Below are 24,240 nucleotides of genomic sequence, written 5' to 3' on the forward strand. Positions count from 1 at the left end.
GACACTCTGACATCTCTTCACCTCCCCTCCGCAACATCCTTGACCCTCGCCTCAAACGCCTCAATCATCTTATCCGCCACCATCGGTGCCATCACCGCGCTCACGCTCGCCAACCGTGGCTCCGCAAACTCAAACTCAACCTTCAAGCTAACCTCCGTGCTCTCCCCCCGCGGCTCCAAACTCCACCTCGTCGCCAACCTCTTCAGCACCCTCTCATCCCTCGTCGGATCCCCCTCCACCGGCCCACGCGCACTATGATGCGCGACCTCCTCATCCGACAGCGCCGTCTCGCTCTGCCCGGCCACAGCCTCGACAACCCTCTCCGGCGCGCAGTAAACGCGGCTCCAGAAGGCCTCGCTCAGGCCGCCATTGAAGCCGATCTGCAGCTCCGCTTCCTCGGGGTAGCGCTTGCCGTCTGCGGCGGTCGGGGCGGAGGTCTTGGTCACGCGCGAGGAGCGGCAGTAGGGGATGAAGGCGCTGTAGGAGGCGACGTCGGAGATGGTCTGGTAGATGACGCGGGCGGGGTAGGGGAGGGTTCGCGAGGCGGAGATGGTTTGCGGGCCGGGGTTGGGGAGGAAGTTGGAGAGGAAGGTGCGGGTTTGTTGGTGGTGGTGAGGGTTCGGGCGCTGGATGAGTGGTCGGAAGGTGTTGAGGAAGGGTCGGAGGGTTTTGGTGGCCATGTTGGAGGCGTGGGGATCAGGTTGTTGTAAGTGAGATGCTGGTTCGGCTGGCGAATGAAGTGATGCTGTGTATGAATGAAGAGAAACGAATGGTGGTTTCGCGAAACAACGGCAAACAAGAGAACGCTCAAATGCTAGAGGACGGTGACGATGAAATCATTAGTCGTCGTTCTGGTGATCTTCCTCCGCAATTAAGTTCCGCAGATTGGGTTCGGGACCGGCGGGCAGATCCGAGACACTGCTTTCAGGGTCCAAACGGGCGGCGTGGGATTTGTGGAGGCTTGCGAAAGTTGAAGGAAGAAATTCCTGGCCGTTGACTCGAATCGGGCGAACACTGCAGAGAACACAAAAAGGTTGCAGTAATAGAGCAAAATGGCTGAATCAAGACAAGACGAGACAACTTTGCCTGTCAGGCAAAAGCAGCCCCGTCAACAATTGACGAAAGGAATGGAGCACATGAGGGAGTACGTGGCGATCGACGACTCCAACAAAACCTCTCAGCAGCAAGCAGAAGAAGACGCCTACGGAGTGCCAGCAACGATCGAACCGATTCGAAAGCCCGCCACAGACTCGCAAAGCAACCCTCAAAAGCGAAGCGACCCTTTCCAATTCGGCACGCGGTACCTGGAAGAAGGCGACGACATCTTCGCGCACAATGCGTGGGACCACGTCGAAGTCGACCCGCAGTACACCGAGTTCATCGCAGCGCAGACCATCTTCCAGCGCGAGAACCAGGTCTCTGATTTCGACAAGAAGCGGTTCAACGACAAGCCCGAGAAGTGGTGGGACAAGTTCTACTCCAACAACCAGGCCAACTTCTTCAAGGACCGCAAGTGGTTGACTCAGGAATTTCCTGTGCTCGCCGAAGTGACCAAAGCCGACCATGGGCCCTGCACCGTCCTCGAAGTCGGCGCCGGAGCCGGCAACACCGCCTTCCCCGTCCTCGCGATGAACTCTAACCCAGGCCTGAAACTGCACGCATGCGACTACAGCGCCAAAGCCATCGACGTGATCCGCTCGCAGGAAGCCTACACATCACAACAGGAGCCGAGAGTCCTCCAGGCAGATGTCTGGGACGCAGCCGGTGAGGTTCTTCCACCAGGCCTGAAACCCGGATCCGTAGACTTGATCGTCATGATTTTCATCTTTTCCGCGCTGTCGCCCGATCAATGGGCGCAGGCGGTGCGCAATGTGCACACTCTGCTCAAGCCTGGCGGTGAGGTGCTCTTCCGCGACTACGGGCGTGGCGACCTGGCCCAGGTGCGGTTCAAGAAGGGCCGGTATTTGGACGAGAACTTCTACGTGCGCGGCGATGGCACAAGGGTGTATTTCTTTGAGGAAGACGAGTTGCGCGAAATCTGGTCTGGAAACATCCCTGCCAACTCAAAGGATGAAGGCGAGGCTCCAACGAAGGTTCAGGTGCCGGGGCTGCAAGTGTTAAATCTGGCGGTTGATAGACGCATGCTGGTGAACCGTCAGAGGAAGATCAAGATGTACCGTTGCTGGATGCAGGGTCGCTTCCGGAAGGCTTCAAACGAGAACGAGAACGGAGAGGCTGCCAAGGCATGATTGTACTCATGACTGCCGCGGGCAAACAATGATGAGATGAGGCATTACGAGCTTGGCTCTATCATGATGATGATGACCGTACGACCAGTTAAACGCTAGAAGTTGGCGTGATCGCCGGGAAATGGCTCAGGGACTCGCCACAGTCAACATCGCAAGTGTTGAACATCTACAGGATGCAACAAGAAGCCAGCCATAATACAGAGGCAAAGTGGCGGAATTTGTAGGGGGATCGCATTCTCAAATAACTCACATGGTCAGTCAATTAGCTAGCTACCAGAACTGCCTCAGACCGCGTCCCTCCGAGACACCATGCGTTTAACACAGTCGGTTCTGTATCAAGAGGTCGACGAGAAAAAAATTCCAAAGTACGCACATGACGACTTAGATGCCGCATGACCCGCTCACTATACTCACCATGTCGCTTGCGCTGTCATCCAACTCAAGTACTCGCAACCCGCTGGGCAATATTGATCTCTCACCTTCAGCCTTCTCTAATCTCCACATTCAACACCATTTCCCATTTAAACAACAGCGGCATCGAAACCATCAAGGTATATAGCGATGTCGTCTACACCCACGACGTCGACGGCTCGACGCTCCTCTAGTAGGCTTCAACGTCTCATGTCGCCCAGCCACCGCAACCGCATCTCTTCCTCTTACAGGATCACACCACACGCGCACGCAAGAGGGCTCATGGAAAACTCGACGGAGCATCAAATGAATTTTCAGGTGGGCCAGCCACCGAAAGAGGCCACGGTCATCTATAGCACGCAGGGAGCACCATCGACACCACCTTTCAACTTGTCAACACCACTTGATAATCCCGGTTCCTCACAAGCTTGCGGGTTTTCCGAGCTGCACCATCTTACTGGACCGTCTAGGACCATACAAACTGATTGATGGCGACTCCGAGTACATTCGCACCATATTTGTAATACAGCTTGCCAAGCTTGGTCGCCAGAACCGCCGCCCGCCTCACCAATCCACCTTATTTGATGGCCACGTTAGCAGGACATTGCTGTGGATAGCGTGTCCCCGCAGCCATCTACCAGAGTAGCTCGAAGGAACTCGCACGTGGTGATCTCTCCATGGCCACTTTAGAAGGCTTAAAGCAAGACGGAGGACCTCATCGCTGGATGCTTAGAGAATCTAGACGTCTCGATCGCTGAAGGCCTGTTGGCTTTGTGCAGATCTCACAAAGAGAAGACCTGGCTTTTCCGCCTCTACCCAAGGAGTTTCTCCATGGCATGAGCTAGCATATATACAACTCATCGAAAACGGTCAACAAATCACCAACAATGCTTACTGCGAGCTGGGCCTCGCGTGCGCGAGCCCGGAAAGCACACCGGCGAGACCAAGACACGCCTACCATTGAATTATGGGGACCAAGTGGCGCCTACCGTCCGTGGTGCGCGAAGTATTCGACCTTAAGCCGTCAGCAAAATCACCAAGCCCTTTGTACAATTCGAGCGCGTCGAATGTGGCAAGAAATTCCAACAGCTGAGCACCCTTCGTACCCATCAATTTACACAGCTTGACGTAGCGGTAGATGAATGTCAAGACCAGACTCAAGCATCCAACCCTCAGGATCCTCATTAATATCTCGAGCGCAAACGGTACAGAATCCGACATACAAGAGGTTGAAACAAAAGGCGGCCGAGGAAGGATCGGACACTGCGTTTCCACCCAGTAATGCCGTACCACAACTGTACGATGAAGCATTGAGTCACTGTTTCCCATTTGATCCTGCACTGAAAACGATTCCATTACGACTATCACCACCATCATAAATGTGTACCGAGAATGCCTCGCGCCCTCCATCCTAAATCTGAGGTCTATTAGTTGCCGTGATAAATTAGTTATGGTGGAATCTCTCTCCTCTCCATAAGAAAAGGAACGGTAATGTGCTACCTTCTTTTCTAGACTACTGAGGTCACACCTTCCCTCAGAAAGACTGGCATCTCATGGATACCCCGAATACGCAACGTTACTAGGACCGTGAAGCCTGTAAACTTCCGGGTAAAGGTCAACCCCTAAAATCACCAATTCTGCCCTGCCCTCGAACACCTTTCGCAAAATCACTAGACAGCTATATTGCGATATATAGCCTTTTCCTTGACGACCGGGAGTCGACACAGAACGGCTGCGACAAAGTGTCTACTCAACCACTCCGGAGCCCTCCGCTAATTTGCTCGCCTGAGGCACCTAAATATATCGACACCCCGAGAATACCGACGTTTCAAAACGATTAGGGAGTCGATCAAACGATCGACCGACAGACAAAAGCTCATCACGCCACGCCACGCCGACAGCCACGCACACCCATGATGAAGCCCTGACGGTCGGGTGATATCGCGGTGATCGAAATGCCGATAGACAGAAATGCCTAAACATGAGTCCACTAAAAACAAAACCCGCAAATGTCCGCTCTCCTGATATCAGACGTGCCCACATGCCCTATTCATCAGCGCAGTATTGCTCAACAATGATGATAGATGAAGAGAGAGATATGCAATCCAAATGCTGAAACGCCTCGCCGGCGATCCCGCCCCGCGCCGTCGTCGCACGCGCGCAGATCCGTCCGCGAAGACTCACCCTCGTCTCGCAGATTCGCACCTCGAGATGATGATTGCCGTTCTCCTGAGAGTCAGAACTCCGCTCTTCTACAGTAGTACATAAAGTTACTGAATTGCAAACTACTACCTTACTCAAAAGACGATGATCTCCCACCAGGATGCCGCCAGCGGGGCACCTCGGCTCGCCGCGTCTGGAGACGAGACAAGGGCTCGCAATCATGGCGCAATCAAGGCGAAACGCGCAACGAGCCGATCGCAGAGTGCACGCGCGGAGGCCCGTGGGCGCTGGGCGCAGGATCATTTGGCTGGCGAGGAGGGGAGGAGGAGGTCATCTGTGGCGAGTGATGCGGGTAGCCGCGTGGATGGATGGGTTGATCTATTGTATTTACTGTATGTATCGATGTGTGAGGTCGTCCGTCACGCCTCACGCCACGGCGGTCGATGGCTGGAACGCCCTCGGACGCCAGACCACGTGCGCGCCGGTTCAGGACATCTGCATACAGTGCAGTACCGCAGTGTCGTGGCGAGCGGTTCGCGCGCCGGGAAGAGAAGAGATAAAGTTCGGCGCAGGGCCAGGGCAGAGCAGGGCCCTGAGGCCGTTTGCGGACGGGGGACTGATGATCTGCTCGGCTGCTGCGCGGACCCCCCGAGTCAATGCTTAAGCGAGAGGAGGGCTGGCGAATGGCCGCGGTCATGGACCTGGCGCGGCGCGCTGGATTGGGCAGTTGCCCTACGTGGCTTGGGCGAGGCGAGCGGTGGGCGAGACGATGGAGAGGCGCCCCGAGGTAGTGGTGAAGTCAGCAGATTGTTCGGGGTTCAGGGGGCACGGTAAGGTAGGCGACGGCGCGCCTCAACAGTTCGGCGAGAGGGCTTGCGGGCGAGCGAGCGAGGAGAGCCACGCCCGGTCGCCTTGTCACTTCAGCTGCGTGCGGGGAAAGTCGCCGGGAGAGATGCGGTGCAGGCGAAGGGACAGGCGTGGCGCAGGGCGAGTGGATATGAGGTTTGTGATACCACGCGTGTGTGATTGATATGCGTGGGCTGCGGGAGTGCGTGCAGGATGGCACTGGTGCCTGCGTGCCGAAGGATCTGAGACTGCAGCCAGGCTCGCTTGCTTGGGGGAGCGAACGGCGTGCCTGGCGCGCTCGCCGCTGGGCACGGAGCCACAATTATCTGGAGCCGTGGTGGAGAGGAAGAATTACGGAGATTGGCTCGGACGGGTTCGGTGCGTAGCGGGCTGCGATCAATAGGTTCGGTACGCTTTCGAGTCAAGCCAGCGTGACAGACGGCTGACAGAAGTCTCGCGGGCGGGGAGGTGGGTATGCCAGAGCCGTGGTCAGGGTACGCTGGCACAGTAGGCGTGCGCCTGATATATCCATGTCGATGTTTGCGCTTTTGAAGACCGGCGTAATCGTAGACGATTGCACGCACCTTATATTCGGCTCTGCTACTGGACGGCAAGCGAGAGCAGCGTGAGACACACAGACGACTATCGAAGCGTGTCAACACCCCGCGCAAATCGGAGGGTGCACCGGCCGGGTAGAGACAGGGCCTTTGCACCGGGTGGGTCGTGGCTGTCATCGAATCTTGGTGGATTTGCTGCCAGGACTGCTCCCAGGAGGCGGCCCTGGAGAGAGGTGGTGTAGGCTCCGATAGGGCCCTGCCGTCGTACGTACTCGTACCAGCTCCTCTCTGCCAGGGCGCTCAGCTAAGGCGCACTGCTGTCAGCATCGCTCCCACCACTGCTGACGGCGGCGCGTGGCAGCACGGCATTCTTGTTCCTGAGCGCCAGGCCCATCACTCCCGCTCCCGTCCATCGCAAGCAATTCCTCCCCCCTCGCCAGGCTGCAGTGCGACCGTGCCTTGGTGCAGCGCATCAACAGCCCAGCGGAGACGAGGTGCGCTAGCGTATACAATAGCCGGTCGTGCTTAAACCGTCCAGCGTGTGCGCGACTCGACGACTCCTCGACGCAGGAACAGCGTCAGGCGGCCTGCTGGCAGGTGTCTGTCCTCACCTCTCTCGCCGGCAGCCCGCGTGCCAATATCCCATCATCCTCGCCGCCTGCATCTACCTGCGGCAGCCCTCGCCAGGCCAGCACCCCCCGGCGGCGCACAGAGCTTGCGTCAAGTCTGTCTGCCGCATATCCTCCGTCGCCCGTTTAATCCAATCCTAAGCGCCGGCCTCTCATTGGCGACACCACGCCAGTCCGTCACAGCGCCGTCCACGGCGTCTGGGCGCAAATGGCCTCCAACGAGTCGTCGAGGCTGCTTGCACACCAGCCCGACTCGACTCGCGACCACCGCGGCCACACCAGCTCGTTGCCCTCCCGCGCGCCCACCAGCCCGCTCGCTCTTTACGAGCCCGCCTCCACCACTCGCAGCCCGACCACGCCTCCCTCCGCCTCGACTCCCCCGACCCAGGCCTCGTCCTCCTCCAATCGCAGCGCATATGTGCCCAGCTGGCCTGACGCGACACCACCCTCTCCGGACCGAGTGCGTGTCCCCGACCCAGCCAAACGGGCAGCGCCCGACCCTCGCCTCGATGCCATTCGTGAAGCCGCTGCTGCAGATGCGCTGAAAGAGGAGCTGGCCCGGAAGGAACTTGCAGCTTCACAGGTGCAGGCGCAGGCCCAGGGACGCGCCGCCGTGACCGACACGATCACAGGCGAGCAATTCCAGACCGGCACCGCGCCGTCAAGCTCCCCTCAAGCGTCTCCCACCATGTCTTCGTCCTCGCGCCCTTCTCGGCAGGAGCCACCCGCGAACATGCCTCGAACCGCCTCCATAGACTCTACCGTATCCTCCCTATCCAGCGTTTCGACGTCACAAAAAACATCCGCACCGAGTTCGTATCGTGTATCCGACAGCGCCGGCCCACAGGACGTCGCATCCGCGATTGCTGCAGCTGGCTCGCCAGAGGCTGCCATCCAAAAATTGCTGAGCGAAAAAGCCTCAGCAGCCTCACACAACGCCCAACTCTGGCGCCTCGTGGAAAAGCAAAGAGCTATGATTCTAGGTTTGAACAAGGATCTGGAGAAGTCATTAAAGGAGAAGGACCGCTACAGGAGAAAATTGAAGGAAAGCCTGGTTTCGTCGTCTTCTGCACCCGCTCTGACAGGGTCAGGTCAGACTCCTGCGGAGCTGGTGGCAAGAGATGATAGCGAATCCCCTGCGCTCCCCGACCGATCACGATCGTTAGCATCACACGCTGCTTTGCGGGATGGTGATTTGGACAGCCCGAAAGTCAGTGAGGGCTCAGAAGTGGCGTCGTCGTACATCAGTCGGTCAGACACCCCGCAAGGCCCGCGTGATGTAGATTCGCCTGCTGGAATACCCGTAGTCCAGACACCTACCGGTGCTGAGCTCGCCAATGGGGAGCTTGGAAAAGTTGGGGAGGACGCAAGGACGCACGATGCGGTGCCTGGCGTTAGCGAGCGAGCTGCGCCACTGGCGCAATTAGTCGCAAGCACCAGGTCACCTCCAGTGTCACCGAAGACACCGGAGCTACCACAAAGAGGCCATGTACCTTCGCTGTCGGTCTCATCGGCGACCAGCCCCACGTCAAATGCAGCGTCTTTCTCTGGAGCGTTTAAGGGAGCTTCACGGAAGGCGCCGCCTGCGCCCTTGAACTTGTCGCCCAAAGCTAAAGACCCGATGTCGCCGGCTTTCGTAGATGCATCGGAATCGGAATATGAAGAAGAACCGGAGAAGATCAGGGCTGATCGCGAGACGCGAGGAAGGCGAAAAACCCGCGAGGAGGACGATCGCGAGCGAGAGGTCCTGGCGCGTCAAGAAGACGAACACAGAAGTCAGTCGAACAAAAGCAAACACAGCAAGAGCAAGAGCAAGAGTAAGAGTCTGCCACCAGGCGAGAAGCCAGCGATAGTGGACGAACCAGGCGTCCCTCAAATCTATGCTGGCCACACACTTTCTGATTCGGTCCACGAGAGGCCACATGTTCCGACATATCAGCCTTCCGGCGACCCGGCCGCTATAATGAGCCAGCGCGCGGTCGCAGATCATCCTGGTATTTTACAGCGCAACGTGACTGCCCCGTCGCTCATGAGCCCAGGTCTACCTATGAGCCCCCGACCTGGAGATCGACCACCAAACTCACCGATGCCACGCGCACCCAACAAAGCTCTCAACTCCATGCCTCTATCGCCCAGATCAGGTCTACCTCTATCACCGCGCCCACCGAGACAACCTATCCCAATGCCCCCGCAGACACCCATGTCATTCGCTTCGCCACATCTTCAACGTGCAGAAGCATATCATGCAGCACAGGCTTCTCACAGCTCAGTCGACAGCCGTGTCACAGATGGTTCCCCGGACCCAAGCCCTGAGAACGAACGCCCGTTGATATCCAGCGACCCGAAAGCTCCAGGTGAAGTGTACAAGGGGTTGATTACTGAACAGTATCCTGGACTCTTGTTGCCGCCCAATGCTCTTCCATCAATCTTCGTCAAGACCGCCTCGTCCCGTATGAAACCTTCACGACAGAGCTTCATGGCACCGAAGCATTTCGAAGAAAACCCCGTGTTCACATTGTCAATTCACTCCCGGTCTGACGGGAAGCAATTGTGGCGCGTAGAGAAGACGTTTGCGGCGATGGCGACATTGAATCATCAGATCCGTCTGGTGACAGCATTCCGAGACCGCTTGCCGGATCGGAATCTTTTCGCCGGCCACGCACCCGCAAAGATCGATGCGCGTCGACAGGCCTTGGACGCGTTCTTCGACAGAATGCTGGAGGCAATCCAGGATGAGCGTGCCGCTCACATTGTCTGCAAATTCTTGTCAGCCGAAGCCTTTGAGTCTGAGGGAGGAGACTACTTCCCTACAGTTGGAGACCGCAGACCTGACACTCCCGTTGGCAAAGGTCGCACTCGACGTGAAGGGTACTTGACAAAACGTGGCAAGAACTTCGGCGGTTGGAAGGCACGATATTTCGTGCTTGATGGGCCTAACTTGAAGTACTTCGAGGCCCCTGGCGGTGCCCAACTCGGATCCATCAAACTCCAAAACGCACAAATCGGCAAGCAGTCACCCGGAGCTAACAGCAGCGCGACTGAAGATGAGGAAAACCAGTTTAGGCACGCCTTCCTCATCCTGGAGCCGAAGCGAAAGGATTCTTCTAGTTTGGTTCGTCATGTTCTCTGCGCGGAGAGCGATGAGGAGCGCGACTCTTGGGTCGATGCACTCCTTCAATATGTGGACTGGCGGGACGACGGTGAGGAGATCGGCAGAGGCGTTCCCATTTCCAAGGCCGACATAAGCGCACCGCGAAGCCCCAAGATTCAAAAGTCGTTCAACGAACTCCGCCCATCGTCTCTCGGGCCAGATACCCGTCTTAGGCACCCTGACTCGATGCGCAGCGTCGGATACGAATCAACCGTCGCTGGCGAAGCACCGATCATGGGACCTCCGAGTGCACGGCCATCCGGTTCACCTTCGCCTCCTTTCGACTCTGCACGCCAGAGTGGGAACAGCAGCGGCGCAAGCGAGCAGTCTTTCCCACAACATCCGACAATCTCCGGCCCAAGCAACGCACACATCATCCAAGATTCTGGCCAGTGGGGTATGAAGCCTCCGCCCACGCCTGGGGTTTCGAAGGACAAGAAGCGTGGTCTCTTCGGCTTCCGCGGACGATCCTCGTCTGACTTGGGTCCTGAGAAGGGTTCCCTGCCTGGATCTCAGCCGGACAGCGGTACTCGAGCAGCTTTTGGTGTGACGCTGACTGAGTCTATCGAATGCGCGAATGTTGCGGGCGTGACGACTGAGCTTCCAGCAGTGGTGTACCGCTGCTTCCAATACCTGGCCTACAAGAGCGCCATCAACGAGGAGGGCATCTTTCGATTGTCCGGATCGAACACGGTGATCAAAGCCCTGCGCGATCGCTTCAACACGGAAGGTGACGTTGACCTCGTTGGTGATGAGAAGAACTACGACATCCACGCCGTCGCTAGCTTGCTCAAGCTCTACCTACGTGAGCTGCCCGCCAGCATCTTGACGAGAGAGCTGCATCTGGAATTCCTGCAATGTCTCGAGTTGGGCCCCAGAGACAAGGTGATCAAACTGAACGTCCTGGTGAACAAGCTTCCTCGTCCCAACCGCGTCCTCCTATCAGCCCTATCCGAGTTCCTGCTCAGCGTCGTCAACAATGCCGACATCAACAAGATGAACGTCCGCAATGGTGAGTCTTACAAACCAGTCTTCCGAATCATGTCAGCCTTCCAGCATTGACACTAACATCCCACCGCAGTCGGCATCGTCTTCGCCCCCACCCTTAACGTCCCCGGCCCTCTCATCTCCTCCTTCGTCGAAGACCAACCCACCATCTTCGGCGCCCCCCTCTCCCCCTCCGCCCTCTCCCCCGCCGCCCAAGACCACCTCACCGCCAACCCCGCCTCCCAACCCACCGACCTCCGCTCCCCCCGCAAAATGACTTTCCAAAACCTCCCAACCCCAGCCTACAACCAGCCCACCTTCCAATCCATCGGCCTCCCGCCCCACTTCGACCCAAACGAGACCGGCCTCATCCCCATGCGCCCGGAGTACCACATGGCGCCGCAGGGCGAGGGCGGCTTCGGGAGTCTGAACGACGCGCTGAGGAGTCCGGGCTTGGCGCCGCCCGGCGGCCGCGATGCGAAGGCCCGCAGGCGCGAGAGCAGTATGGTTGCTGCGGTCGCGATGGCGCAGGCGCAGGTGGCGAGGAAGGGGAGCGCGGGGAGGTTGAGGGATGAGCAGGGGCAGGGGCAGGGGCAGGGCGAGGGGGTGGGGATGGGTAGGGAGTATGGGACGAGTTTTTGAGTGATGCGGCATGACTGAACGGGTGCTTTCTGACGGTTTGGGGCTGTGATGATCACCCCGGCTGCCCGCCGCCTCATTCTTTGAGCGGTGGCCACGACTCGAGGGTCATGCCCTAAAGGACTGCCTTGCGCGGGCCTGGGCGGCAATTGTTACCACCCAACGAGTGCCTTCATTCCTCGCAGTGCGCTTCGACACTGCAGCCATGACCTTTCGCACGACTTCTCTTCGCTTCGCCGAGTTGAACGAAACAAGAACGCGACCCGGACGAATCGACACTGGACCTCATCACTACTCGACGCGATCAGGGCGGCACGTTTGGACGTGCCCATAACCCCTCTCCTTCCATCCCCTCTTTCCTCTCTTCCCTTTTTTTCAATTTTGGACTTTTGTCAAAGCATGAACGAATACCCTGTCTTGTTTCTTGCTTGGTTTTTTGCCTTAGTAGTAGTAGTAAAGTACAGTAGTACAGTACAGTAGTAGTAGTAGTAGTAGTAGTAGTAGTAGTAGTAGTAGTAGTCGTAGTGTCCATGGATATACCCATTCTTTGTTTGGTAATTTGTTATGTGAAGTAGTTTCTGAATACAGCACATAGATTCATTGCTTCAGAATATTACCTACTACTCGTTAATTATCAAGATTCGATACCATTGTCACCTTTCATATCAAAAGTAGTATGCGAAACAAACACGTCGGCATAAAAGGCTGTTCACGTCAACGCACTAGATTTTGTCCCGTCATCTGCCGCGGTCATTGGCCACCTGATGAACGATACCAGGTCGGACGATGGAACCCACCTCATGAAAGCGAGCCCGAACTGCCTCGCGATCCGACGCAGCAGCATATTCGCCTGATCTAGGATCGAGCACTCGCACGCTTCGTGAGGTCTAGAACGTGAGGTGCTGTTGCTGAATTTCGTGGACTTAACTCTTTTAGTCAACCGCACCCTGTCACTGCCACTTTCGCTCGCTACTGGCAAGGAAAACGTCGCAGGCTGCTTCGCCACACCCACGCCACGCCACGCCTACTCCACCCATCTTAGTAACTACCTACCTATACCGCTCCGTCCAATATGCCGCGGCGCGCTGTCTCACCAGCCTCACCCACTCGCCGGGCCAGCAGGTCCAGACAAGGCGCGGCAAAGACAACTCGCAGACTTTCCCCACCGCCCTTCGGGACCCGAGCCCGCGTCCGGCAGAATGTCTTTGGAGACGTTCTAGAAGGAAGGCGCGCGTCTGTTCCCGTTGTTCCCGTCCCGTCCCTTGTGGTGGTCTTTGTTTGCCGACGGACGAGGACGAGGCGCGGTGCGCGGGCTGCGCGCCTCCGTCTGTGCGGTGGCGAGGAGGGCTCTGATTTTTGTTGCTGTTGGTTGGTTGGTTGTTTGGTTGGTTGGTTGGTTGGTTGGTTAGATGGTCAGGGTCTCTGGCGCTGTGGTGGTGTGGCTGGGTTTGGGGGACGTCGCGAGTCGGAGGCTCCTGTTGTTAGTATGTGTGTGCATAGGGACCCGGGCAGGGCGGGAGGTTTTGAGCTTCGGGGGAGCTCGGGCGCGGCGCGCTGGCGGGTCGTGAGAATGGATGCATGTAAATACATATTATTGCAATGTGTGTAAGTTGGGTCCGGCGGGATCTGTGATGGCGGTGGGGGTGGTGGTGGCGACGGTTTGCGCGAGGGCCAATGACAATAGTTCTCACACTGCGCATCTCGGGGATTGATAGATCTACGGCACGGTTGGATCTCCGTGCATTATGTCCATGACGCGCTGGCGGACGATGCGCGTCGTCGTGCTCGAAAGACTGCAGGGTTATGACGACTGGCAGCCGCGAGGGGTGGAGGGTGAAAACAAGATACGGGCGCGGGCTGCGCTACCTTAAGTGCGTTAGAGTTTGGCTGGGAGGGCGACGCGGGGGGTTTAAGCGAGGCGCTTGGGGTGGGTGGAATGGTCACTATGACAGACTTGACAGTCTTGATAGTAGTTAGTTGGTGTGAGAGAGCACGAGAGATGGCCGATAGGCTCGATCTCTAGAAACCCCGCGCGCGTGTCGATGCGCAGTGCGCGCCCGGTGGCTACATCATGGGAGTCGCATGCTATGTACAGTAAGGTATGTACGAGCCACAGGACGATGAATGGAGACGGCAACGTGGCTCGCCTGACAGGCGAGGCTTCCAGCTTGAAGAAGGCAGATCGGACGATGCATCCCTGCAAGCAGGCCACGGCTCAATGGTCGACGAGGCTGGGTTGACGAGGGCGGCAGCGCGCGCCGACGTCAGCCACGTACGCGGGCGTTGGTGTTTGGCGAGGTCGCGGTGGAGCTTGAGCCACGAGCCCTGGTCTCGTCCATCTGCGTGGGTGCGAGGTGCGCTTGGGCGCACGCGAGAGCGGACGATTTCTCCGACGGCCGCGTCGCTGGCTGTCTGTGAGTCTGTCTGCCTGGCTGTTTCGCCCGTCCCGGCTGCCAGGCCCTTCAGGTGTGGGTGGAGCGCTTTTGGAACGCCACCCGTGGCTCTGCGAGACCGAGCCGAGCGAGCACCAAGGCGCGCGCGACATCGTCAGCCTCGTATGGCGGGTGTTCGTGCAAGGCACCGCACGCGATCGCGCGGCTCCCACGCCTTCACTGCCCTCGATCCGCAGGCCCACGCACATCGCCGGGCCGGCAGGCGTTTGCGAGTGGGCTGGCGATCGGTGTGGCTGCAGCGGCGGAGGAGGAGGAGGAGGAGGAGGAGCAGCGCTTGGCCGATGACGACGGTGATGAGCAGCGCAGCCGGCTGAGGGAGGCGGATGGAGCGAATGCAGCGAATGGATGTGTTGCTCTGCCAGCCTTCCAGCCTCGGGCGCGCTCATCCCTGCGTGCCGGGCTCGTCTCGTCTGTGTTGCCGCAGCCCAGAGAGGCCCAGAGAGGCCTGCCGTATACACCATGCGACCGCCACCTCAGCGCGCCGGCTGCCTCAACGCCGTCTTCCTCCCTCACCAGTCCTTGCATACCTTAGTTGCTCACACTACCTGCCGTCTCCCACCAGGAACCCGCGCACTCGCCACGCACGCCAGCCAGTACCGACCTGGGTAGTGCCCTGCCTAACCTCACGATCAACACCGCGGCGCCACCAGCAGCCCCGCGGGCGCCTTCCGCACACGCACCGCCCCCGTCAGCCCGTCAGCCCGTCAGGCTCGCCATTCATTCCCGCCTGCTGCGCCCACCCCAAGCCTTTGCACCTCAGGGTCGCAGCTTCTTGCCTGCTTTTGCTTCTCAGCGCCCGCCTCAGCCCCCCTCGGCATCGCCACACCACGCCGCTCGCTGGCCACCACCACCGCGCTTGCTGCGAGCGCACCGACTCCTCCACCACGCACTGATCCTCCGCCCACACCACTGCATCACTCTGCGCGCATCTCGTCGTCTCAAAGTCTCAAAGCACACGACACGCCCGCGCCCCCAACCGCCTCGACGTCATCCGCGAGACGTGCTATGCGCCGGCCCACCACCCGGTCACTGCGCTCCCATCCATACACTCTCACCCAGATTGCTAGCATTCCACACTGCCGCTGCCCCGTTTAGCCGCGCGCGACGAGGTGCGTTCTCCGCCGCCCTTGTGGCGACACCATGCACTGCCACGCCACCGTCTTCCCATCTCCAGCCTGCCGCCAAGCCCATTCTTTGCGCTGCCGCTGTATCGAATGCCCGTCGCTGACCTGACCACGCGACTGCAGACTCCATAGTGACACCACCGCGCATTCCACCTCCCATGTCGACCTAGCCCTATGGCAGCAACTCAGCGCGCCGTTTCCCCTCCCTCAAACCAACCGCCCGCGACCAACCCTCCTAGAACGCCGACCTCATTCCCTACCGACTCACACGCGCCGACCACGACATCCACCGGAAAGGCAGACACGCTTCGTCCGAAGCATTCCAACCTGGGACCCACCTCTAACCCAAGAAGCCTCTCGCCAAATACAGCGACATCGAAACCGTCTCAGCCTCGCCCGCATTCTCGATCTCCCGTACCTTTGACCGGCGCAGCCGCAGTCGCAGAGGCAAAAAGAAGGGACCATCAGGAGCAGCAGCAAAAGGCCGCGGCAGAGGGCAAGCGGACGAGTCGGAACCCTGCCGTGCAGGCCATGCAAGCCCTCATGGGTGGAGGAGGCATCAGCAGGCCGTCCGACAGTCCCGCGCCGAACAAGCTCAGCGAGCCCATGCGCAAAGTCGCGGAGAAAATCACCATTCCTTCACAAACGCAGGGCGATTCGTTACATGCGAGTCCGACAAGCATGTCCAGCTATGGATCTGTGGAGTCTACCGGACTAGGTGCAGCCATGACTGCGACAGCCAGCAATTTCCCCGAAACTTCGGGACAGCACAGTTACGTAGCCGAGCCGGCCGACATGGAGTCTGGCCAATACCCGGAGAATGGACACTTGAACGTCAACAGCGACGATGGAGCCAAGGCGTTTTCATATCCTGGTCCGCCACCACAAGAGGCAGAGAAAGAAGCGCCTTCTCGAGGAATGAGTCTGCCTGGATACGGCCAGACGAGTCCGAAATCGCCGGCCTCGTCGACTAAGCGTCACAAGTGCCCGTACTGTTCGACAGATTTCACCAGACATCACAATCTCAAAAGTCATCTGTTGACTCACAGCCAAGAAAAGCCGTATGTGTGTCAAACGTGCAACGCACGATTCCGACGGCTTCACGACTTGAAGCGACATACAAAACTACACACCGGAGAACGACCCCACACATGCGATAAATGTGGACGACGATTCGCGCGAGGAGACGCCCTGGCTCGCCACAACAAAGGACCCGGAGGATGCGCAGGTCGAAGATCTAGCGCTGGTGGCGAGGACGATTTCGGCATGGACGGCGTTGATTATCCCGGCGACGAAGATGACGACGTCGATATGGACCCTCACTCCCGTCGCGTCAGCGAACCAAGCCGCAAGCGAGCACACCTCGAAACACCTCAGGATGTTGAGCGACAAGTATACCGCCAGCACTCCAGCACATACCCTCCACCCGCGATACCCCCACACGCACGTGGCGACATGGCGCCACCACAGGTCGTGCACCCTAACGCCGGTGCCGCCACTTCACCTCGAGATATGTCAGGTCAACCAAGCCCCGCAGTAAACTCCTACTACAACGGATCCTGCGCCCAGGTCTTCCCGCAACAAGGCCCCATGATGACCGAATCCCCCAAACCCCTCTCGCCAGGCCAACCCTCCGACCAACACCGCCTGAGCGTCACAGACCCCAACGCCGCATCCTCAGCGCGCAACCGCTCCCCCTCCCTCGCCTCCCAACTCCAACAACAACACCTCTCCCGCGCCAGCGCCGGCGGCGGCGGCCGCACACCCCCCCAGCACCCCCCCGCCCAACAATTCCCCCCTCACCCCGCCCAGCCCCAACTCCCGCCCCTCACCGCCTCCTCCCAGCGCCCCTTCGCAAACCCCGGCCCCTCCTCCCTCCACCACCAGCAGATCCCCCCCGCCTCCGCTTCCAACGCCGGCAGCATGTCCTCCCACGGCCGCTCGTCCGGCAGCAGCCTGCGCGACGTGCTGGGCTCCGGCAGCGGCAGCGGCGCCTCGGGCCCGGAGGCCCCCGGCGCGCCGGGCCCGGATATCTGGGCGTACGTGCGCGGGCTGGAGGCGCGCTTCGGCCGCATGCAGGACGAGTACGAGCTGCGGATCTCGAGGATGCAGGAGGAGATTTTCGCGCTGAAGGCGCAGGTTGCTGGTGGGGGAAGCGGGGTGGGTGGTTATGGTGGTGGTGGGGTTGGCGAGGCGGCGGCAGCGATGCAGAGGCATTAGGATTGTTGGTTGTGGGTTGCTGGCGTTGATCACCCAGGGGAGGAGAGGGAGGAGTGGAGTGGAGTGGGTATGAGACTGATGAGGCGGCTGGAGCTGGAGATGGGGAAACGTAGCGGTGGGGTTGTGAGGCTTGTCTGATGGACGAAGATGGGATTTCGAGGCGGACGCTTTCGGCGCCGGGCTTTTATGATTTGTCCCCGGAGAGCGGACGTCACAGTCGGCGGAGCTGCTCTTGGGTTTTATTGAGGGCGTTGGGTCGGGTGTAATTGTACGCGTGCGGCTTATCGCGCGCGGCACGCCACTCGACGACTTGTCAGCCGCGCGGCTCTTTCGGAAGAAGACGCGAAGACGAAGACCCAAAAACGCACCACGTCACGTCAGCTCCGGCCGAGCGCAACACCAGAGGAGGATTTCGAACCCCCCTTCATCGAACCACCGCGCAAGTCGCCTTCAGGATGACGAACATCACGTTTATCCATCGCCATCTCCGCCACAATCACCGCCTACCATCACCCCAGACACCCAACCAAGACGCGGTGAAAAAAATCACGAGAGCATTGAATACGCGGCCTTTCCATCCCTGAAACAGCGGAAGGAACCGAAGCGCAGCGCTCACTCATCTGGCTTTCGCCAACATCAATCGGCCTTCTCTTCAAAAAAAAAAAAGAAGAGCAAAGAAGCAAGCGCTTCCCCAGCGCCCCCATCGCCCATGCTTCCTCACTTCAACGATTCGTGTTATTTCTTTTCCTTCTTTCGTCACGACCAAAAAAAGTGTATTATATAAGGTAGCTAGCTAGCGCTCTCGCTTTTCCTCTTGCTCTTCTTCTTTTTGCTCTTCTTCTGCGACGTTTTTGATTCCCCACGGAGTGCAAGGCAGGAAGGGTTCTTTTGGGTATCGCGATGAGATGAGATGAGGAGGGACGAGGAAGAGGGGTGCTCCGGTGGATTGGGCTGGATTGGAACGGGCTGGGGTTTGGCATTGTTGGTTGGGTTGGTTGGGTTGGGTAGCAGAGCAGAGCAGAGTAGTAGTGTTTGAATGATGATGTTTGTTGGTACTCCGTTTCCATTGCTTGTCGCATGTCTTTTCTAGTAATGGCAATTGTTCGTTCGGGTGAGGGGGGGGTTTGTCTTGGATTGTGGAATAGTGGTCTTTTATTTTTATTTTTATTTTTATTTCATTGTTTTCGGGTTTTTTGGGGGCGCCGCAGAAGCAAAGGAAGGGGTTCGTTCGTTCGCGAGGACTTCTTTGACCGCGAGTCCGGTGTTCGATGAGGTCGGAGCGAGCGGTCACCTGACTACTCCACCTACCTACCTACTCCCCAGCAGTGGGTGGCAGTCGACTGCCACGAACTTCTCCGACTGCAATGGATGAACGACTGGCTCTTCAGGCGATGGGAAATCGTGATCAAACGATGAGTTCGATCGTGGATGGAGTGGAAGACGTGGTGGTGTGGCGAGGGTGTGAAAATGGCATGGCGAGGGCGGCGTGCTTTGAGACATTTGTTTTGATTTGAGCTGGCGGGGTTTGTTGTTGCTGTCTAGGCTACGCTGGCTGATGGGGGTTCGTGTTTCTTTGGAAGAGATGGAGTCAACGCGGATACGCTTCGTGAATAGGGTGTTGTGGTGGCTATAGTGTGCTGCTGTTTAGTATTCGCGATCGCTAGGGTCGTTGCTACTGCTCCACTGGATGTTGTTGTCGATCGCCAAGCTTTGGAGGCTGCGTGGGTCTGAGACATCCATGTCTCGGTTCTTCCGCAACTTCACTTCCCGCATCTTTCACGAATCTACATACCTAGGCACTTGCAACGAAAGTGTCGATTCGCCTAACTATCAATCCACACTCGAATGGGTATGCGCACTCGCCCGCCTTATGATTATTGCCAGCCGCTCACCATTGGCTGCAGTTAGCCCAACGGTTCTGGTTGCTGGAGTGGCAGGCGTACCGAAACCATAAAATCGCCAAACCCCCCGGACGAGCCACCCTGACGCCCGAGCGCCCAACCATTACTGAAACGGTATTTCCTAAATGGACTAGCCCCCCAGTCTCCCTCCAACAATGGTGAACACATTTCGCACCCAAGCATCACGAGAATTGCTTGATCGTTCTGCAACATGCACCCGCCTCTCTGTTCCAGCATTGCGTTTCCCCATATGGACATCCAAGGCCAGCCACGGAGAGTGTATATGATTGCGCGTCTGCCTTGCAGATCGCCTGGATCCTATTCTGGAGCGTTGGCCATCCGCCGCCGCGTTGGCCATTCTTCACGATGGCTTCAGACCGGTGGCTGACATCCTGTAGGTGGTTGGTATGCACAATGTAGGTGAATATAAGGCCGTCCATTTTTTCTTTCTCAATCCCGGTCAGCAAGCATCTCCTTGTCTCTCAAACGATCTCATCGCTATCTCTCTCTCCAATCGATTGGCTCTTGTCAAGATATCCATTCTTGGGCATTCGATATCCCCCACAATGGCTCCAGCTTCCCAACACCTGCTGGCCCTCCTCGCCTTGGGCCTCCTCTGGTCCCCTCAACACGTCAACGCCCACGGCTACATCAAAACCCCTCCCTCCCGACAAGCTTCCTGCGCAGCCGACAAAGTCGACGAGTCCAACTGCGGCGGCGTAACCTACGAGCCCCAATCCGTCGAAAGCCCCAAAGGCGCCCCCTTCGACACCGACGTCGGCACGCAAATCTGCAACGGCGGCGGCAGCCGCTTCTCCGAGCTCAACACGCCCGGCGCCGACATCTGGCCCACGACCTCCATCCCCGCCGCGCAGGACCTCGCGCTCGAGTGGAAGATCACCACCGCGCACAAGACCCAGAGCTGGGCCTACTACATCACCAAAGCCGACACGCCGCTCGACCCCTCGCAGCCCCTGACCAAAGACTCCTTCGAGACGGAGCCTATCCTCCTGCTCGACACCAACCACGACGCCCCGCCGCCCTCGCTCACGCACACGGTGCCCGGCGACGCCCTCGCCGGCCGCTCCGGCTACGCCGTCATCTACAGCGTCTGGTCCATCGGCGACACGGGCAACGCCTTCTACAACTGCGTCGACGTCAACTTCGAAGCCTCCGAAGCAGAGCAGCCCGCGAGCAACACGACGACGACCGCAGTGCCAACGACGATGGCGACGTCCACGCGCGCCATGACCGGCACCGCAGTGACGGGCACCGGTCTCCCGGGCACGGCGGTGTCGGCGACGGGCAGCATGAGCACCGCGACGGGCGCGGCGAGCGTCGGCTACTCGGCGACGGGCAACTCGACGGTCCTGACGCTGTCGGGGAGGAAGTTGAGGAAGTACTTTTGAGTTGCGGGGACGGGGAGTTTGTAGATGTTTTTTTCGTTTCCTTTCTTTTTTCAGAGCGTCATACCCATTTGAATCGCCTGGTTGCATTTTTCTCGGAGTTTGGGATTGGGACGGGAGTCAAAAAAAAACGCCAAAGAATGGATGGATGTCCATGTTTGCGGTACGTGTTTGGCCGGAGGGAGTTTGGTGGATTTTTGACTGCGAGATGGAGCTTCAAGAGCCGGTATCGAGTGGCGTTTGGGGTTCATCGGTGGATTGGGATAAGACAGATGTAGAGGAGGCATAATAATGAGACATAATAACCTTGTGCACGATCTCGAATGCACGATCTCGAATGCATCATTCCTCCTTGGACCAGCCTCTCACTACGTGGGCGAATTCTCCATGAACTATGTCTGGCAACCGTGTAGATCAGCTAGTAATCCAGTTATATAACCTACGGAGCAACGATATAAACTTGAAAGCCGCGATAGCGCGGATTTCCCAATTGGGTTGTTGAGGAAAGTGGGGATCGTCACACGTCAGCGGATGTTGAAGTGAAGTGCGTCTCAGGCAGCTTGCGAGCGTGCCTTAAGCATCTCAAAAGCTCAAGGCAGCGTGAACTTCCTAATTAGGCAGTTGTGAGAAGAGCGGGGACTGTGACATGTCACGGGTTAGTGAAGTGAATATGGCCTTCCACGGGGCTCAAGTCAGGTACGCGTCTTTGTCACGGAAACTGGTATGCTTTTGGAGTCTACGTGGGGGTTTGACTGCCCTGCGGCGCCTATTCGTTTCACCGTCTAAGGCGGAGAAATGGAAGGACGAACGGACAATCGTGCACAGGAACGTCTGAGTCAAGGATTGCGAGTATAGGGTGTCATAACACTTTTAATCATGATATGTAATCATAGCTTTCTAGCTGTGCAATGATCGTAACAGTACTCAAAAAATCACAAAGCTTTTTCTTAAAGCTCGATGACGACCTTCTTGGCAGAGACACCCTTCTTGTTAGTGTCGCAGCCCTTCTGCACATTCTCCAGCCCCTTGCCAACAACAAGCGGCTCCGGCACAAGCCTGAGCTTACCCTGCTGCAGCGCCTCCTGCACGTAGCTCTTCCAAACGGGGTGAGTCGTCTCGGAGATACCAAAGACGTTGCCGACCTTCACAGCATCCGGCACATTCTGCGGCCCAGGCAGGGTCACAGCGAGGTTGCCCGCGCCGCACTTCTCCATAATCGGCACGGTGATCTGGTAGCTGTCCTGGTTGGAGATGGTGTCGTAGACGCCGATGAAGTTGCGCGGCTCGGCGGCCTTGACGGCTTTGGCGACGTCGTCGACGACGCTAGAGGACTTGTAGTCGAACGCCTCGCTGGCGCCCAGCGAGCGCACGAAAGCGTGGTTGCGCTCGGATACGATGGCGATGACGTGCGCGCCGGAGGCGACGGCGAGCTGGACTGTCAGGGCGCCGACGGAGGAGCTGGCGCCGTAGACGACGAGGGTCTTGCCGCTCTGCGTGGGTGTGAGAGTAGGGTACTCGAGACCCATGAAGCCGTTCTGGCGGGAGCCGTAGAGGCCTGCGGAGGCGGTGTCGAGGGCGAGGGGCAGGACGGAAGCCTCGGAGAAGCTGGCGCTGTCTGGGATCTTGCCGACGATGGCGGCGGGGGCGGCAGTGTAGAGCTGGAAGCCGCCGTGCTTGGGGTCCTGGGTGGCGAGGCTGATGGCGTGGGCAGAGACGCGGTCGCCTTTCTGGAGATGCTTGACGTTGCTGCCGACCTCGACGATCTCGCCGGCGACGTCGCAGCCCAGAACGATGGGCCACTTCTGGATAAACATGCCGGTGTCTTGAATCTTCCAGTCGACCGGGTTGATTGCGATGGCGTGGTTCTTGATCACGACCTCGTCCGCATTGGCCTTGGGCATGTCAGCCTCTGCGACACGGAGGGTCTGGCCCTTGCCGTCGAGCCATGCTGCTTGGTTGGACATTTTGATTGTTGTTGTGGGTTCGTATCGATTGAGTCGTGGGGCTTCTTCAAGCTGTAATTTGGAGATTGGTTTTTTGTTTTTGATTGAGATCGACTGGAAGAAGAGGCAAGAGTCGATGATAGAACTCAAACGACGATGTGATGTGGAGTGGATTGTAAACTGTAGCAAAACGAAACGATGATGTCAGTCCGTCAATGGCAGGATTGTTCGAATGGTGGAGAGCCGACCGAACGAAGGGGACACCGTTGGACTTTATGAAGCTTGATCCAATATCACGCTAAGCCTTTGCTCGTATATAAATTTCGCTTTGTCAATTGGGTTTTCCGTCGTACCGAGTAATCTGCGGTGAGCTACCGGACTTTGCATCCTTTGAGCGGACTGGCACGTTGCTTTGTCAGAAAGCCAGCCTTCGGCGCGGAACAGACACCGCAAGAGGTAACCGAGCGGGTAGATTCGGCGAAGTCGATGGAATATACCCCAAAGCCATTGTGCTCAAGACGGACAACGGCGATTAATTGCACCGATATGCCGTATGTTGCAATAGAGAGCGCAAAAACTTGTGTGCTGCTCACTCAGTCCTGTGAGTTCAAGTTTCTTGCGGTGTCAAGGGTTAGGGTTCAATCTGCTCTAGCTATTTTGTGGCTGATGAAGGTGTCACGGTGTAACATCAGGATTCAAGTGTGCTTTGAAGTGAAACATTGCAATGAGCTGAGTTTCTTCACAAACCCAACGAAGTGAAAATTAGTTCGTTCACTGCACCCCTGGATGGATGTGGCCGGAGTGATCGTGACAACCATGCATCTTCTGTCCTTGACTGAATGAGGGCGTATCTCCATATGCCCCATGTACCTGTTATACATTGGTTCTTCGACCGACCCCCCGTAGAAACGCATACTCAGTAAGGATAGCAAACATGTATTCACTGATTGCATACTGCATCGATCACAGTTGGCTGCATTTCAGCAGCGACGCACAAGTTCGTTCATTCATGACCGCATCAGCTGGCGCGATTCTGTAGACCAGTCTTCACTTACATGAAGCACGTGCCCCGCACTTAACCTTGCATGGCTTTCAGGGATGTCGTCAGGTGCTCGAAATGCTGCTTGAGCTCACATGTCGCGCGGGGTTGTTCAAAAGCATTCATGTGCTCGACGGGATACTTCACGGACCCCATCACTCAAACGACACACTTTATCAATTCTCTACCCCCATAAGCCACTGTGCTACATCACAACACCACCGGAATCTCTACGCTTCCTCCTCTCGCTTACCCCATAGTCGGCGCTTCGATTTTCATCAAAGCGCTTCGACTTCAATCAGACCATGGCCGACACCCTCGCTCTCCACTGTCGGATCGCCGTCCTGGAAACCGAGCTTCGCCTGACTAAAGAATCGCTTCGCCAATATCAAAACGGCGGCATCCAACTCGTAAACCTCCTCGCCCAAAACAGTCAAGGTGCCCCATCAACCAACGTCCTTTCCGCGGAGCAGAAAGAGATCGCCAACCTTCGCTTCCAACTCCACGATGCAGGCGAGCGCA

At 57.9% G+C, this 24,240-nt stretch overlaps 7 protein-coding genes across 7 annotated transcripts; 5 read left to right on the plus strand and 2 right to left on the minus strand.

Moving 5' to 3' along the window:
- Positions 1-17: 17 nt before the first annotated feature.
- On the minus strand, positions 18-680 carry WHR41_02811 (uncharacterized protein; the record flags this gene model as incomplete). The annotated part of the gene is made up of 1 exon (XM_069371417.1): positions 18-680. One exon carries the CDS (start codon positions 678-680, stop codon positions 18-20), a length of 663 nt encoding a protein of 220 aa, XP_069231612.1.
- Positions 681-1,052: 372 nt separating this feature from the next.
- On the plus strand, positions 1,053-2,249 carry WHR41_02812 (uncharacterized protein; the record flags this gene model as incomplete). Its single annotated transcript, XM_069371418.1, has 1 exon — positions 1,053-2,249. One exon carries the CDS (start codon positions 1,053-1,055, stop codon positions 2,247-2,249), a length of 1,197 nt encoding a protein of 398 aa, XP_069231611.1.
- Positions 2,250-7,063: 4,814 nt separating this feature from the next.
- Positions 7,064-11,635, plus strand: WHR41_02813 (uncharacterized protein; the record flags this gene model as incomplete). Its single annotated transcript, XM_069371419.1, has 2 exons — positions 7,064-11,018; positions 11,088-11,635. 2 exons carry the CDS (start codon positions 7,064-7,066, stop codon positions 11,633-11,635), a joined length of 4,503 nt encoding a protein of 1,500 aa, XP_069231610.1.
- Positions 11,636-15,383: 3,748 nt separating this feature from the next.
- Positions 15,384-16,183, plus strand: WHR41_02814 (uncharacterized protein; the record flags this gene model as incomplete). The annotated part of the gene is made up of 2 exons (XM_069371420.1): positions 15,384-16,083; positions 16,152-16,183. The coding sequence occupies 2 exons, from the start codon at positions 15,384-15,386 to the stop codon at positions 16,181-16,183; spliced, it is 732 nt and encodes a 243-aa protein (XP_069231609.1).
- A 292-nt stretch (positions 16,184-16,475) lies between these two features.
- On the plus strand, positions 16,476-17,429 carry WHR41_02815 (uncharacterized protein; the record flags this gene model as incomplete). The annotated part of the gene is made up of 1 exon (XM_069371421.1): positions 16,476-17,429. One exon carries the CDS (start codon positions 16,476-16,478, stop codon positions 17,427-17,429), a length of 954 nt encoding a protein of 317 aa, XP_069231608.1.
- Positions 17,430-19,896: 2,467 nt separating this feature from the next.
- Positions 19,897-20,739, plus strand: WHR41_02816 (uncharacterized protein; the record flags this gene model as incomplete). Its single annotated transcript, XM_069371422.1, has 1 exon — positions 19,897-20,739. One exon carries the CDS (start codon positions 19,897-19,899, stop codon positions 20,737-20,739), a length of 843 nt encoding a protein of 280 aa, XP_069231607.1.
- Positions 20,740-21,683: 944 nt separating this feature from the next.
- On the minus strand, positions 21,684-22,700 carry WHR41_02817 (uncharacterized protein; the record flags this gene model as incomplete). The annotated part of the gene is made up of 1 exon (XM_069371423.1): positions 21,684-22,700. The coding sequence occupies one exon, from the start codon at positions 22,698-22,700 to the stop codon at positions 21,684-21,686; it is 1,017 nt and encodes a 338-aa protein (XP_069231606.1).
- Between the last annotated feature and the right edge of the window lie 1,540 nt (positions 22,701-24,240).

The sequence above is a fragment of the Cladosporium halotolerans genome (assembly GCF_011745625.1).
Source record: "Cladosporium halotolerans strain TM138-S3 chromosome Unknown Sca7, whole genome shotgun sequence".
Classification (NCBI taxonomy): Eukaryota; Fungi; Ascomycota; class Dothideomycetes; order Cladosporiales; family Cladosporiaceae; genus Cladosporium; species Cladosporium halotolerans.